Raw genomic sequence first — 11,572 nt, 5'->3', positions numbered from 1 at the left:
AAAAAATCCTGTAATAGATACCCCCATAATCTCTTATTCCGTCTAGATTTGCGTGCGTCGAACCCCTGGATAACATGCAAGCCTCTCCTCACTAAAAAGCAACCTCGAGTAGGACATGTCAGCCGCTACTAAAAGCTTGAATCCTTAAGGGAAAAACAAACATTGTCACTTGAACACTAACAGGCCTGGCACATGAGCTAAGCGAACGCTGTGTTTCCAAATATGCTCCTTCATTTTATGTTTGTCGAGGTAAGCAAAAAGTGAGTTTCATCTCATCTTCTTCAGCTCAGTTAGCTCTCTCTACAGCACTGCCACCTACTCACTGTACAAGGATGGCTTGGACGGCAACGGGCCGGGATAGTTTCTTGGCATTTTCAGGTACTGAATCTCTTAAGCCAGACGGGAAAGAATCTCAAGGATGTTTTTCGGTAATTAAAGTCTACTATAAAAATAAAAATAGATTAGCAGTTCATGATCAGCAACGAGAGAAGTGGTATCTGCTTTGCATGATGAATTGTCCGTCAACCATCACACAAGACTGAACTAGTACAATCACGATCAACTCGCTCGATTGCCCGATCAATGTTCCCCGTCAACGTCCCAGTGATGAACGCTCCAAAAAGCCAAAGTTACAGGAGGGGCGAACCACTCAAAAGACCCTTTTTTCTCGATCCAATTGGCGATCGCTGCAACGTTTTTCGCAAGTTGGAGCTAAATTCAGGTCCCTGAAGTACCACATGCCAGGTTAGGTTCCCCCATGCTGGGCTGCGGCCGGTCTGGGCTGGGTCATCCCATTTATTCATTCCTCGCTCTCTCCATAAGTTGATCCAGCTTCTTCTGCTCTGCGACCCCTCAAAACTCTTTTTGCGCAGCAGTGTAACCCCTTTCGGCTGCCTCTCTCTCTCTTTACCTTTACACGTCGCCTCTTCCTCTTCCTCTTCTCGTCGCCATTACTTTCTTAACTTTGTAGACTGCGTTGATCGCATCCAACTTCGACTCTTTCGCACTCGTCGTCCTTTACTACTATCGCCGATTTCGCATCGCATTGCACACGTGCCGATAATACACCATGGCGCAAACATCAACAGTCAGGTACATCCGATAACCCCCCAGACTTTCTTAGGCTCGCCTAACCCTCAATGCTCCGAATAGCCAGGTCCTTCCTCTTATTATCGTCTTCGCCCTCCTCGGCGTAGGCGGCTGGGTTGGCTACCAAGTCTACATCAGCGTCGCCAAGATGTCCGACGTCGCCTCGGAGCGCATGGGCAAGAAGAATGTCGTATTCACAAAGGATGGAGTCAAGGTTGGCGTCAAGCAGGTCAAGACCGAGAATTATGTCGACGCGACACAGAGCTGGTTCGTCAAGGCGTGGAATCTAGGCACAGCCCAAGATGGTAGCCAAGCGTAAGTGCAACACCGTCAAAGAAGCTCCTTTCTTTACATCTGACAGTTTATGCAGCAAGAAACGAAAGTAAAAGCTGGCCGCTGGTCCATCGCGAGATTTATACATGAGGTTAAAATTATCATTATTGGGGTAAACGGGAGCACGCACGAATTGCTAGGACTTTATGGGAGCTGGTTTTGTTCTCGACATGGTCTTCTGAGCACCATTCATGTTATGCCAGATATTCAATTGCAACTCTTATTTCTTTTTCATTCAAATGGCCTCATTCCGTGTCAACTGTTCAAAGCTAGACTACTTGCAAACAGTTTGCGTGGGCATGCATGTCAGAAATACAGTATCTGAATGCCTTGCAACTGAAGCGAAGGAGTAGTAGATCCATCTACATCATATGCACTCATGAGACAATGGTCACTGATATGCTTCGAAGATCATACAATGATCTACGTTTCTGTTTCGTACAGCAGATCTCGTCAGATAGCGCGCAATCAAAAGCTCAGATCAAACAGATTTGTGATGATTTTACAACCCAGGTATCCAGCACCTGACACATCTAATCCCTAGGTAGCTATACATAGCTTTGCTATCCAAGAGCACTTCTTCTTAGCCAAATGGTTTTCCAAGGGGCATATCTCATCTATCATGCATGTAGCGCGAGCACAATAACTCCAACATCCCAGCAAATCAACCATCATGACATATAAAGCCCGGAATTTTAAAGCTGTAGCAAACCTTGCGCCACCCTCTCTTCGTTATTCATTGACCCGCGAGCCTTGCTCAGCAGCTCATGCTTCTGCTGGTGGGCCCGCTCCTTTTGAATGGCATCGTGTTGTTGAATCGGATTCAAAGTATATCCTGCCATTGCGGGTGCCGTCTTGGACGACAAGAGCTTTTCAAAATTGTATGCACCAGGATATGGGTTGGCCATTAAGCCGTCTCGGCGGATAAGCATTGACGGGACGCGGATGTTAAGCTGTGGAGCAGCGTCAGTTAATCCTGAAGATGATACAGGAAAAAGCAAGAAATGTGGAGATTAAAGCACAGAGCAAAGCAGGGCGCAAGACCAAAAGTCAAAGCGAACGTATTGAGAAGCAAAAAATGATTTGCAAAATGTACTTACTTGACGTAGAACGTGGGCATATCTGACGCCCAGATGAGAGCCGATAAATTGAAGTCGCCCTTTGACCCATGCTCGCTGCGCATCAGTCGTGTAGTCCTGACCCTGGACACAGGTCAGGGGCCAAGTCAAGAAATAACCTGGTAGACCCTTGAGGGCATCTTCCTCTCCACACCCAAATGCGGATAGATTGGCTCTCTCAAGGAGTTCCCTGCGGTTGCTAAACCACCCCAGTTGGTATGGGACTGAGGAAATAATATCTGTGATATTATCGACGCACGTCCTTGCTGCTGTCGCGTACTCGGGAGTCGTTCGGTAGTCGACAGGAGCGCAGACCCAAGCAGCACAGCGAACGATGAGGGAGGCCAGAATAATACGCGAGCAACGCATCAAGTTCCAGACACTAACGACCCAGAGATCCTGATACGCGTCGATTCGACCTGGGAACACCTCAGCCAAACCATAGTTACCGTTGGGCACGTTGTCCTCCCAAGCCACGGACTTGTACTGGAAGTACTCGGGCAAGGAATTCGCCCAGGCCGCGTGCTGTTGGTCAAGGGTTTGACAGCGACGAACGATATCGAGCAGCATTTCGATGTTCTCGGGACTTCGGCTCAACGTTGCCATCAAGCGATTGGACTCAGCCCTGAGCTCTGCTGTTCGAATGTTGAGTCGCTGGCACTCAGCTCCGAAATGGTTGTTGACGCTGTCTGTAATCCACCATTCCACTCCCATAGCTGGGGCTGTGCCCGTGGTTAATGTGTGAATGATCTGTTCATATGTTAGCTAGACTGCTCCTGTTGACAAAGAAATTGAGAGGGCGACAACACCATTTGCGTTCGTGTGGCCACAAAAAGAGCCAGGCCAGTTTTTGTTTTTATCTGCCTCTTGTCCCTAGATTTGACCAGGTTGATGGCTCCTTCAATGTGAGAGCCCCAAGCAAGCATTCCCAGTTGCTTTGCACTAATGTTCTCGAATAGTCCGAGGAGAAGTACGGCGGCCAGAGTAGAGTCGTCCTTGGACAAGGCTGGATCTTTGAGGGCGACGAATGTGGCAGAAAGTGCGCGAGTATAGTGACCCAGAGCCTTGGTTTCAAAGTCGCATCCAGGACCAACGCGGTTACCGAGAGAAGCCAAGGCGCAGGCTTCAAAAGCAAGCTTAAAATGGGGAGTTGGCCTTATCTGATCGGCCTTGAGAAGAGGGACAACGAATTCCATCCATCCGCGCGTATGGTCATGAGCAGGCAGGAGAACAAAATTTGACAGGAAATGGCAAGTGGCCTGCTGCTCAACCGGCAGCTGAAGTGTTGACAAGATAGACTGATCGGGTGCTGGCTTGTGAATGACGACTGCCCTGGTAGCTGTTTGCGAGCCTAGCTTGCCCGACTTCTGGGCTGATGCTTTCTTGTTGGCTTTGCGGGCTCTTCTTTCGGTAGCCTGTGTCTCATTGCGAAAGACGAGGTCAAACTCGTCCTTGTATCCGGGACATTGTCTCCTGGATTTGGCGCATTGGTTGCAGGTTGGCTTCGTCTCATCGCACTACAATTGTGAGCAGTTGCACTATATGGCCTCTACAATATGTATGCAGTGAGGCCTAGCAAGACAAGATTACCAACATACCTTGATTCTTCGGGCTCTGCACATTTGGCAGCCCCGTGAAGGCTTACCGCAGTAGACCATGATGAAGCGCGGTTATGTGTGGTGAATATCAGGTCCAACAATGAGATTACACTCAGAATGCAAAAGTCGCCAACAAAATAGGTGACAGAGCTGGAATTGAGACAGAGGGTTATCGTTCAAGGGCTGGGTGTCCAACGGTTGGGTGGGAGGACAGAGTAGACGAGAGCCACAGGATAGGGTGTACGAAGACGCGAGCTTAGTACTTATCGTATCCGATCCCAGATCAAGAATATGATTTCGTAAGTGAGCAGTAAAAGCTGTTGATGAAGCTACTCGTTCACCGCGATCATAAACCAGTACGACCGAGGGAGTTGATGAATTGAGATAGACAATAATAGATCTGAAAGTGTCGGCGCACGAGATGAAGTATTGATTTGATGGAATCAATGACTCGCTAGGGGCAAAGACTTGGAAGTGTCAGTGGTTCTGGTATCCAGATTTTGGTTCCTCTCGAGATGTGATATACCAGGGTGAGACACGGGGATAACGATAGAATGGGACGAGATGGTGGAGAGGGGAGAAAGAAGCAACGGGAGAGGTCAGGGAAGAGAAGAAAGAGGCAAAGTGTGTCCGAGCGGGCAGCAAGCGAGACGTTGTATCCGAGACGCGCGAGCGAGCGAACGAAGGAGGAGATAGATTGTTTGCCTATAAGCCTTACACAACACAGGACCGCAGAGCACAGCGGGGAGTCTAAGCTAAGGAGCGGTACAGTAACTGTATCTGGAGAGGGAAGAGAACGAGAAAGAGACGGCAGCAGGTTGGTGGTGGAACCTCGAAGAGGAGATGGAGGGGAGGACAAGGGGGTCAACGTGATGACAGGCGATGAGACAATGCGGGTTTGCGAGAGTACATACGGGTGATGTGATATACGATAGACCAAGAGACTGGACTGGTGTACTGTCGATGATGGCTAGGCGAAAGAAAGAATTGCTTTTTCAACGGCGCCGTTGGACGAGATAAAGCAGGTAAAGTAAAGAAAAGAGGAACCCAAGATAGGTACGATACGATGCAAGAGAATGGATCAAGAACCAGGAACGGTAAATAAGGACCCGCTAGAACTGTCAGCCGATAATTCTCGCGTCAACGGAAGCGAGAGAACGGTCAACTGAAGCCAAGCCAAAGTAAGGTACTAAGGTCTTAAGTGACAAGGTATGAATACCAGGTAAGCATAACTGACTACGAATCCGTACCAAAAGAGAGTTGAGTGAGTCGTGGAGTTTTGCTTTACGGGAAGCGGGAAACCATCCCCTGATGCACACTTGCTAATAACTGAAGTCTAAGAGCAGGCAACCAATTAAAGCGTAGCGGGTCGGACAGCCTGCAGCCACTAGACTAAACAGAGTTGACCTAGACTCCACTCTGTTACTAGGCCGAACGACTTTGAAGGAAGGAACTGCACGGGAGAAGCCCCGACGAGCTTGACCTTGCTTGGCTTGACAGCGTAAAGAGGAAAGAGGCTGTGGGCTGGAACAGACGGCTAAGCGGGGCTTACAGGGGGTCTGCAGATGGCCAGTCCAACTGACAGAGGTTGGATACCTGGAACCTCGGCATCTCGACGCCAGCATTGTCAGATTGACTCGCGGCTTGTCACAACTTAATTGCCAAGTGTGTGTGTGTGCACGGCAATTGCTTTTTCTCAGGTATAATCTGACAGGTACTATAGCATAAAGTGATTGTTGTCGAAGCCGAGGTTCATGATGAAAACCAATGTACTTGTAACAGCCGAGGAGACAAGACATACTATGTACAGACAGCAGCAGCACCGATCACTGAGTGAACAGTGCTTGTCCGCGACAATTATCGAAGAGGCTGTTGTGGTAGTCTGCATGATGGAGATTACAGCATGGGCCTGCAATATTACGTAGGCGGTTGATTGAGGGACTAAAATAACTTGTTAATTTAGACCAAATATCAATGGCAATACTACATAGTAGACAGTTTTCACGATGCATAGTAACTGAACTACAGCAGGTGAGGCTGTAATAATCCCTGAAATGTGAACCAAACATCTGCTCTACTCTATTCGGTTGCTGATCATGATGCACAGGGACTGGATAACTGGACTGTGCACCGGCAACCATCAGGGCTCAGGGGTCTTTTACGAAGCGAACCTGTCAATCATCCACTGTTTTTTTCTCTAAAGCAGGCTATAACTTGACTAGATATTGTAACATATTGGCTGATCTTATTCCCAGAGACGTACGTCGGCAACAACATGATTACGATCTATTGCATTGCATGACATTGACAGGACGCCAGATCGATCACCTCATTACGTAGTTTATGCACAAAGCAAAGAAGCAAAAGTAAATTCAGGGCATTCTGTATGCATCTGTCTGTAAGCGGCATGCATATAAGTAGGTAGGGCTGGGAGTGGGCTGGGCTGGCAGTCTGGGCTGCCAACTGGACTATGCTGCAACTACTGCCTTGTCAACCTCAGGAGGAGTCAAGAATTGTCCAACAAATGGTCCGTCCTGATAAAAGCGTCCGTCAAGTGCCACAAATCGCATCATTGGGTTGATTACCACATCCGGTAATTGCGGCTAATTCTGACTCTGGCCATGTGGATGCCATGTCTCGGTCAACGCCTCTTTGCTGTTGATGGTTTCACCCAAAGTTGAAGGAGTCCAAGTTAATCCATCCATTTATTCACACACGGACCTACGGTCTGAGTGTGCAAGCCAGGCGTCTGCATTTGTTTAACGCTCCTCTCTCATGCAATTGAAAGAAGGATACTCTGCACAGTGACATTGGTGGGCGTTTCAGCCCTTCAGCCCTAAAGTCAATTCTTGCTTCTATCTGCTCCATACAAGTACAGTAAACAAGGCGTGTCTAGCGTACTGTACAGAAGCCAAAAGTCTATGTGGAATTTACCGATGTATTTCGGAACAAGGTCGTACTGTGCTCAATCATGTCCAAGTCGAGCACTTAGAGATCCAAAGACCCAAGTCGATGCAGAGATGTACCTCAAAGGTCATAAAGTGAGGGGTAGGTAGGCCCTCATCCAGGCTGGCTGCTGAGAATGTCACCCGCAGGGCGCAGGTGCGTACATATTGGTAGTCAATTACAGGGCGTGTACTTGGTATAAATAACTGTTCAAGAAACAAAGGTGATCACTGCATCACGTATACTCTTACATAAAATAGAAAGAAAGTTATCACCATCACATCGTTGACCAACATGACTAGCCTCTCAGACTTTAGCCTCCTCTCGTTCGATGTCTATGGCACCCTAATCGACTGGGAAACAGGCGTTCTCGATGCTCTCAAACCTTTGATAGGAGCCCGCAAAGATGAGTTCAATAGAGATCAGATCTTGAAAGTCTATGCCGAGGCCGAAGCCGCCCAGCAGGAGGCCACTCCTGACATGCAATACTCTCAACTCCTTGCAACTATCCACCCCAAGGTTGCAGATAAACTCTTCCTTGCTGAACCAACCGCAGAACAAAGCGAGGTCTTTGGCAACTCCATTGGTTCGTGGCCCGCATTTCCTGACACTGTCGGTGCTCTCCGTCGCCTCAGCAAGCACTACAAGCTTGTTGTCCTGTCAAACGTCGACCGCGAGTCCTTCTCTAGAAGTAACTCAGGGCCTATGCAAGGCGTCCCATTCGATTTGGTGATCACAGCTCAAGACGTCGGCAGCTATAAGCCTGACTTGCAAAACTTCCAATACCTTCTGCGTGAGGTCAGGAACAAGTTCGGGATCCCCAAGGAGAAAGTGCTTCAGACTGCTCAGAGTCAGTTCCACGATCACCGACCGGCCAAGATTATGGATATCAAGTCGTGTTGGATTGAGAGGCCTGGCGCTTTGATGGGGAACCGTGAATACCCTATCTATGATTGGAAGTTTGCTACGCTTGGAGATATGGCGGATGCTTTGGAGAAGGAGATTGCTAGTAGATGAGTCTTTGAAATGACATAAATAGTCTGGACGCCAAAGGAATACTAAAAACATCGATGAATATGCACAACAATTGTTATGTCTCTTGATTTCACATTATACCTTCGACAGAGTATACCGATCAGGTTTCGATAACCACACCTGATATCAAATCACCCTCCCATTTCTTGTGAACAAGTCACTCCCTTGCAGTTTATTCTCATGATTCGGTAGCTAAGATCCTTCTTGAGATGCGATTTCCTGCAAGGCTACCCAGTTTCGAAACTGCTTATACCCATCTTCATCCAGGCCTGCGGCACTTCTCTTCCTTCCGTTATCTGACCTTTTAAACGCGATTCCTAAATTCTCCACCATATGCTTTCTGAAACCTATGGAAAAAAACTTTGTTGACACATCTTGAAGTATTTTGACCCCTTTCTCATAGGCATCTCTGAGGGTATGATTCTTATCATAAGAATAGCTTGCTACCAGAGCCATAACAGCAGCATAGCAAGAACTGAGTTCTAAGTATGACAATTTCGAAAGGTATTTCTCATCGTGCAGTATCCGGCATAGATCGATGATGGCGATAGCACTACTGATACACTCATCAACCAAACTTACTCGTAACTTCAACCATTCTACACCCTCGGTGCAACTGACTCCTGGGTTAAAGTTCTCAACGATGAAGCATCTTCCCAGTGAGACATGTAACAAGTGGTAATTTAGGGCGAGATGTATGTTGTGCCGAAATAGAGGGGTTTCCAGGGGTGAGGTCTCGGCAAAAGGTTCGCTTGGAAAGCTTGTGCCAGTAGCTGCTGATGCAGTCTCTGAGATGGACAATATTTTGAAATTCATTCCCTTGTATCGTTTTGTCACTGTTAATTAGAGCCATACTGTGGATATTTAACTTGTAAGTTTCAAAGGGGCGTGGAGCAACTCACATTCTATCTCGGGCGTCCTCCATGAAGATGTTGATTCTCAGCATGGCCATAGTATTGTGAAAAGTATTGATTCGTTCTTTGGGCTGTAGCTCTTCCATGTATACAGGAAGATCAGCATTGACATCGAATCGGGATATAGAAGCAGGTCGCCCGTGTAAGAAGCTAGATCTTCTTTAAAATGTCAGCTTATTTCCTCTGATTCTGACAGTCTAGATATACCGTTCAAGAGCGTACGCGGTCCACCAAACCCTTTTCCTTACTTCAAGATCCCTTGCGCATGAAATAGACGTTGTTTTCAGATGCAGGTTTAGTTGTGTTGCCAGTTTGATAGCAATTCCGAAATAAGTGTAGGAGAGTCCAGCTGGATCGGCGGGCAGCGTGTGTAAGCCAAATAGGAGAAAGGCCTGTACACTCTCGATCGACTCTGCAACCAGTATATCAGGAATAAGTTTCATGGCTACCTGATAGAACTTTGATGTAGTAGAATCATCCATGCCCTGGCAAATATCATGTGCATCTCTCGTGAGCTCCCTAGACGAGTCCCGTGGTGGAGATTGGTAATGACTCGTAAACTGCACTCCAAGTGCAAACACCATCAACACAACAGAAACCCATGGGGTATCCTCCTGTTTTATCCTAGATGGACATGAGTAAACCCGGTCAAGGTGTTGTCGGAGCGATTCTTCGTCGACATAGAAATAGTTTGTCTGTGTAAATTCAAAGAACACTCTTAGCAGGACAAGAGCTGACGGAGCTGGCGGAAACAATGAAACGGCTTCGAGAACTGCAGCTTCTTGATAAAGTATGTGAGAATTGTCCCCTGTTTCGTTGACTGCAGTGTCTGTACTTGACACCTGAGTGATGCTGTTAAGCTCTGTTTTAGACAAAATAGGTATATTTTTACCTCGCACCTAAAATTGTTCATTTCGTCGTTTGCCTCTCCCATGTTGGCTTCCACTATGTTAGGGAGAAACCGTTATCCTAGCTAGAAAGGCCACTTACTTACAGGTGCTGCATTCACACTCCTACTTCCACCCCCTTCACTCTTGCCTGACTCAGGGGGGGCTTTTGATTTCAAAGAAATTCCAGTGATCGTCTTTTCCAGGGTCTGTCTGTCATATCGCTCAAGCCCTGTATAGTGCCGAACAATGTACTCCAGAGCCTTGATACGCTCTGCCTCGAATTCCATGGAATTATAATCGGGTGATGAGGTAGCTGCAGACACGAATCGAGAGGTGAACCAAGTCGATCGCCCGAGTCTCTTGCATCTGTCACAAGGGGACATACCCATGAGCTTATCCTTGAGACGACGGCAATCTTTGCATCTAGAGGGGATAAGTTGTGAGATGTACTGGGGTGAAGAACTATCTAGGAATTACTTACGTTATGTCTATTCTCCTCCGTATATTCGGTAAAACTAGAGAGGTCGACTGGTTCTGCATCATTTCCCTTGCATATGTAACTCGTCTCAACTTCGTTGACACTCCCAGTACGTTAATTGGGCTTCGCTCAATTTTAACCCGCGGTAAAACCAAGCGAGGTTTGTCTAGTTTTATGCCGAATTTGATGATTAGGATGCGCCGCCTACCAAGCCGAAGTGCATCACGGCCCGGCGCCGGAGCATGAACCGGCGCCAACAAGGGGCCTCAAAGGTGTAACGTCCAAAGCAAACTCATACTAATGTTGAGAAAAAGAATCGCCCTTCTACTTGTTTCTTTTGCCAGTTTCAGACCACCCGATACGGAAGCCTGGGATGTTTTTGGGAAAAGACTGCCACCGCCGGTAATGAAGCCCAAATCGCGCGCAAGATTCTAGCCAATATTTGGTCATTCAGGTGTCTCAGATACTTTCCCCGGTATCACTCGATATCAATATCATCACATGGGTGGCGGCCTCATATAGATTTGAGCTGCAAGCTATTCAATCGGAGGAAAAGGCGTGCCGGTTAACTAAGACGCCGGGCCGGTTGTGAAACCACGGGATGGTTAGGTCACTCACCGGTCTCCGGGCTGCTTCCTTAAAATGATTGTCTTGGATGGAGGGAATGAACTGATAAATTGCTGACTATGGCTGTATCCATACACACGATATCAATGCGCATGACATAACCTCGCTAGCCTTGTAGCCGGCCTCACTGAGCGGCAGACAGGTAGATAGAGCGTCACGTCAAATGTGGTGTGATAACAACGTCAATATGCATACGAAACAGCACCAAGTAAATCGTATCAATTGACTTCCTGTTTAACCTAGGTATGCTTAATTCCCCCATTCTCCAGTTTAGTTCCCTCTATTGTCCCTGACCGCGTATCTGAATTATAGCCCCTAGCTCACTGATGCTTAGGTAGCCATTGTTTTTTCTTTATTCATTAGCAAGCCCTCATGGCATCAGAAAAGTTGTCCGCTAAGGGCATAAGGGATGAAATTTAGTAAATCATCTTATGATGCTTAGATTAGGCCCTTAGGCTGTTTATTTCCGTACCCTAAGACTTAGGGGGCAACTTTTCTGCTGCCCAGTAGGCAATGTCTATAAGCTTCTACTCCTCCTCCTCCT

At 47.4% G+C, this 11,572-nt stretch overlaps 5 protein-coding genes across 5 annotated transcripts in view; 2 read left to right on the top strand and 3 right to left on the bottom strand.

Annotated features, from left to right (window-relative positions):
• The first annotated feature begins 870 nt into the window (after positions 1–870).
• FGSG_06383 (uncharacterized protein) lies at positions 871–1,655 on the top strand. Its single transcript, XM_011326743.1, has 3 exons — positions 871–1,092; positions 1,153–1,404; positions 1,460–1,655. Exons 1-3 carry the CDS (start codon positions 1,070–1,072, stop codon positions 1,473–1,475), a joined length of 291 nt encoding a protein of 96 aa, XP_011325045.1. The 5' UTR covers positions 871–1,069; the 3' UTR covers positions 1,476–1,655.
• Positions 1,656–2,117: 462 nt separating this feature from the next.
• Positions 2,118–4,198, bottom strand: FGSG_06382 (uncharacterized protein; the record flags this gene model as incomplete). Its single annotated transcript, XM_011326742.1, has 4 exons — positions 2,118–2,375; positions 2,523–3,290; positions 3,350–4,057; positions 4,139–4,198. The coding sequence occupies 4 exons, from the start codon at positions 4,196–4,198 to the stop codon at positions 2,118–2,120; spliced, it is 1,794 nt and encodes a 597-aa protein (XP_011325044.1).
• Positions 4,199–7,378: 3,180 nt separating this feature from the next.
• FGSG_06381 (uncharacterized protein) lies at positions 7,379–8,101 on the top strand (the record flags this gene model as incomplete). The annotated part of the gene is made up of 1 exon (XM_011326741.1): positions 7,379–8,101. One exon carries the CDS (start codon positions 7,379–7,381, stop codon positions 8,099–8,101), a length of 723 nt encoding a protein of 240 aa, XP_011325043.1.
• Positions 8,102–8,466: 365 nt separating this feature from the next.
• On the bottom strand, positions 8,467–10,463 carry FGSG_06380 (uncharacterized protein; the record flags this gene model as incomplete). Its single annotated transcript, XM_011326740.1, has 7 exons — positions 8,467–8,562; positions 8,702–8,771; positions 9,022–9,183; positions 9,256–9,728; positions 10,028–10,236; positions 10,309–10,346; positions 10,405–10,463. 7 exons carry the CDS (start codon positions 10,461–10,463, stop codon positions 8,467–8,469), a joined length of 1,107 nt encoding a protein of 368 aa, XP_011325042.1.
• Positions 10,464–11,471: 1,008 nt separating this feature from the next.
• FGSG_06379 (uncharacterized protein) overlaps positions 11,472–11,572 on the bottom strand; it is a gene marked incomplete at both ends in the record, with an annotated part of 3,974 nt that continues 3,873 nt past the window's right edge. Inside the window, one exon of the mRNA XM_011326739.1 lies at positions 11,472–11,484. Within this exon, the coding sequence (XP_011325041.1) occupies positions 11,472–11,484 (13 nt within the window). The remainder of the gene's footprint in view (positions 11,485–11,572) is intronic.

Source organism: Fusarium graminearum, chromosome 3 (genome assembly GCF_000240135.3).
Source record: "Fusarium graminearum PH-1 chromosome 3, whole genome shotgun sequence".
In the NCBI taxonomy this organism is placed as follows: Eukaryota; Fungi; Ascomycota; class Sordariomycetes; order Hypocreales; family Nectriaceae; genus Fusarium; species Fusarium graminearum.
This window is presented reverse-complemented; position numbering and strand designations above follow the sequence as displayed.

Coding starts and splice junctions, on each gene's coding strand:
- FGSG_06383 (XM_011326743.1), top strand. CDS start 1,070: ATGGCGCAAACATCAACAGTCAG. Junction 1,093..1,152: donor GCGCAAACATCAACAGTCAG/GTACATCCGATA, acceptor TGCTCCGAATAG/CCAGGTCCTTCCTCTTATTA.